At 50.4% G+C, this 3,855-nt stretch overlaps 1 protein-coding gene across 1 annotated transcript; it reads left to right on the top strand.

The window, feature by feature from the left end:
* Positions 1–283: 283 nt before the first annotated feature.
* On the top strand, positions 284–2,843 carry LOC123103745 (pentatricopeptide repeat-containing protein At3g51320). Its single transcript, XM_044525423.1, has 2 exons — positions 284–1,463; positions 1,551–2,843. Exons 1-2 carry the CDS (start codon positions 386–388, stop codon positions 2,162–2,164), a joined length of 1,692 nt encoding a protein of 563 aa, XP_044381358.1. The 5' UTR covers positions 284–385; the 3' UTR covers positions 2,165–2,843.
* Positions 2,844–3,855: the final 1,012 nt, after the last annotated feature.

Genomic DNA, 3,855 nt, shown 5'->3' with positions numbered 1-3,855 from the left:
CACAGGAATTTTTTTGCAGAGCATCATATTGCGGGGCTCCACAATGACAATGTCTCGCAGGCAACTTCAAAAGCCTGACCGATTTTTCTCATGTGCAGTGGACCAATGGCACACATCCAAATAGATCATAACTTATATCTTCGGTTGAAAAGATAAAAGCATCGCAAACTTTGGAATAAAACCCAAAATGACGGGTGGATCGATGGGATGAAAGTTCAGATCTCAACGGAAGTGGCAGATCCAAAACCCCGGCCTGCAAGTGGGCCCCGCCGGTCAGCGCCAGCAGCCCGAGCCCAGCAGGCCTAAACCAAAGCAGGCGCCGAGTCTGGCCCGCCCGACCCCGCATGGCGCCGCCGCCCCGAGGTCGTCCCCGTCTCCCCCCGTAATGGCGGCCACCTCCACCTCGGCCTCCCCCGCCGCCGCCGCCGCCGACGACCTCCACGCCTTCCTCCGCCGCGGCCTCCGCTCCCGCGGCGCCGTGCTCCGCGCGCACGCCTTCCTCCTCCGCCGCGGCCTCCTGCTCGGCCACCCGGTCCCCTCGGGCCTCCTCCTCTCCGCCGCCGCCGCCTCCACCTCCACCGCCACCTCCGCCGCCCACCTCGTGCGCCTCCTCCTCCGCCACCTGCCCCCGCCGCTCCCGCTCTTCTCCCTCTCCGCCGCCCTCCGCGCCGTCGCCCCGCGCGTGCCCTTCTCCGCGCTGCTCTCCCTCTTCGCCCACCTCCTCCGCGCCCACGCCCCCTCCGGCTTCCCCGACGCCTTCGCCTTCCCGCCGCTGCTCTCCGCGGCCGCCTCCGCGCGCTCCCCGCGCGGCCACCTCCCCGCCGCGCTCGCGCTCCACGCGCAGCTGCTCCGCCGCGGCCTGCTCTTCGCGCCGCCGCCCCACGCCGCCAACGCGCTCCTCCATTTCTACGGCGCCGCCGGCAGCCTCCCCGCCGCGCGCCACCTGTTCGACGAAATGCCCTTCAGGGACATCGCGTCCCACAACACCATGATGACGGCCCACGCTGCTGCTCCGGGCGGCGGCGTTGACGCCGCACGCCAGCTGTTCGACGGAATGCTCCTCAGGAACGCCGTGTCCTGGAACGTCATGATCAATGGGTATGTGAAGGCGAAGCGGCCTGAGCAGGCGCTGGAGGTGGTGCGGTGGATGGCGGGGGTCGGGGTCAGGGGCACTGCGACGACCATGGTCGGGGCGGCCACCGCCTGCGCCAGGCTGGGGAGGCTGGGGTCTGGCAGGGAGGTGCATTGTGCATACTTGCGCCGCTTCGAGGAGGATAACCTCTTGTTTTGGACTTCGCTGGTTGATATGTATGGCAAGTGCCGGAGGGTGGCGGCTGCGAGGAAGGTGTTTGATCGGCTCAACATCCGGAATACTGTTTGCTGGAATGCAATGATCATCGGGCATTGCGTGTATGGCGAGCCTGGTGATGGGATTGAGTTGTTCCATCAGATGATTGGACGAGGTGCGTACGTTGGTTTCTATATATGCTTGTGCTTCTCTTAGGCTCCATGCATTTTCAAGTTTATATATCTAGAGCTTGCCTTTTCAGGGAAGAATGGTTCAGATAACCAATGGGTTCTGCGACCAGATCAAGTCACTTTCATTGGTGTACTCTGCGCGTGTACCCGTTTAGGTCTACTGGATGCTGGGAAGGTATATTTCAACCAGATGACCACGACGTACAGTCTCAGGCCAACATTCGCACACTATTGGTGCATGGCGAATCTGTATGGGAGTGTTGGCCTTCTGGAAGAAGCAGAGAGCCTCTTGAAGAGCGTGCCAGAGGAGCTGAAGGCACGTGCATTGGGTGGTTTGCTTGGGTTGTGCCGGTTCAGAGGGGAATGGAAACTTGGGGAACGTATAGCCCTCAGGTTGATCGAGCTGGAACCAAGCAACTGTGCTCACTATGCTCTGTTGTGCAGTGTATATGCTTCGGCGGGAAGATGGGAAGATGCTCACAGGGTGAAGGCTATCATAAAGGAAAGCGATGGGAGGTTCAGTCCTGGACACCGTCTGGTCGATCTAAATGAGATCGCAAGTGAATTTAAAATTAGGGAGAGGCAACCTGAGAATCAGGAAATATATGTTATCCTGGATGACTTGGTGTCAAAGCTGCAGTTTACAAGCAGAGAAGATGCGCAAACTGAACCAGGGATAAAATAGTGCAGTATACACTTGCGGACCATTTCGAGCTGCATGGGTTTTGAGCAGGCAGGCAGGCAGGAGGCAGCTAGCTGGAACAGTAGGCTATGTTGTGACCCAAATGTAAGACACAGGGTTGCAAGAAGTGTATCCTCAGGCGTATCTGGGCCAAGCTGTTTAAGATTCTCATGAATCAGAAATGTTTGAGATGATACTTCGCATATACAGATGTGTACAAGTGACACTCCATAGTCCATACAAGAAACTCAGGATGCCCTGTTCTTCATGGAAATCCACTGACAGCTTGGTCCTTCTGACTGGGAGGACAATAAGATTGAGCTCTTGAGATGTTTACCGAGAGGATTGCATTGCTGCATTCCTGCTGGAGTTCATATTGCTTGACAAATTACAAGTTTGGGTAATGCTGTGACAAATTAACAGAGCTGAAGGGCTGGCCTGTTGTTATTCTGGTGAGAACAAATTGTTGGGCTTACAGTTCGCGTAGGATGAAGGATGCCGCCATGAGATCTTTCCTTTACCTTTTTCCTGCATTGGCAGTTGACCGTAACTGGCACAAGGCAAGTTTAAGAGAAGCCAAGTCTTGCGTAGAGTTTCTTACTCTTTTTTCTTACACTTTCTTATGGTCAGCCGGCCAGGCGAATGTTTACTGATGAAATTCTGATAATGCCATTTTGAGCCATTGTTGTAGAAATAGCAAATAATTGAATACACAGATTCTCTGTAGTTTTGTCAGTTTGCTGGACAAATTGAGATAGTGGCCCCATAATACCAGTACAGTAAACTACCATGACACTGATACGGAACCTGAATGCAACCCTTTTAGCCTTTCCGTTTTTTACAGCTTTTGAGCTTTTACTTATTGACTAGCTGAACGTTGCATCTGCACTAATGCTGATATTAGTCTCCTGTATGTTCTTAAACTCTAGTGATCATTACAGAGTACTTTGAGCTTCTCTCTTATTTTAGCATCCAACATGTTGTGTAGCATTTGCTGAAAATAAAATAAAATGTTGCAGCATGTTAGGCTACTGCTACTGGGCAACGGAGACCATGTTGAGAGTACCTCGACAAATCAGGCCTGCCTGTCAGACCACCTGACTTGACCTTTTGCGTTAAATTCTATATGTCGCTCGCTGTACTTATATAGTCAGTTGACACAGGGGAAGATGAGCACTAGGCCAGCCCATTTCTAACTGTTTTATTCTTTATTTTCATGGTTTTGTCTGGGTTTTCTTCCGTTTTTTTCCGGTTTTCTTATTTTTCTTTCAGTTTTTTTCTTTTTCTATTTTTTCTCTTCTTTTTATATTTCTGGTTTCCTTTTTCTTTTTATAATACATGAATATTGTTTCAATAGACGACCATTTCCCTAAATCTGGGAACATTTTTTCTAAAATTTGTGAATATGCTTTTTAAAGTTTCATGAACAATCTTGTAAAGTCATTAATATTTTCCTAAAAGAAACATTATTTTTCGGTAAATTTATTTTAAAAAAATCAAACGTTTTTCAAATTTCATGAACATTTTTTAAATAAATTCTGTGCACATTTTCTAAATCTATGAACATTGCTAAAATTCACGAGCATGTTTTTGTATTTTATTTAAATATATGAGTTTTTTCTTTAAGTTCCTGAGTATTTTTTTTGTATTTTTAAAACCAGAAAACCGACAAAAATCCAAGAAACCCCCCCAAA

Source organism: Triticum aestivum, chromosome 1B (assembly GCF_018294505.1).
Source record: "Triticum aestivum cultivar Chinese Spring chromosome 1B, IWGSC CS RefSeq v2.1, whole genome shotgun sequence".
Taxonomy (NCBI): Eukaryota; Viridiplantae; Streptophyta; class Magnoliopsida; order Poales; family Poaceae; genus Triticum; species Triticum aestivum.
The sequence above is the reverse complement of the archived record's forward strand: the minus strand, read 5'-3'. Positions and strand labels throughout refer to the sequence as shown.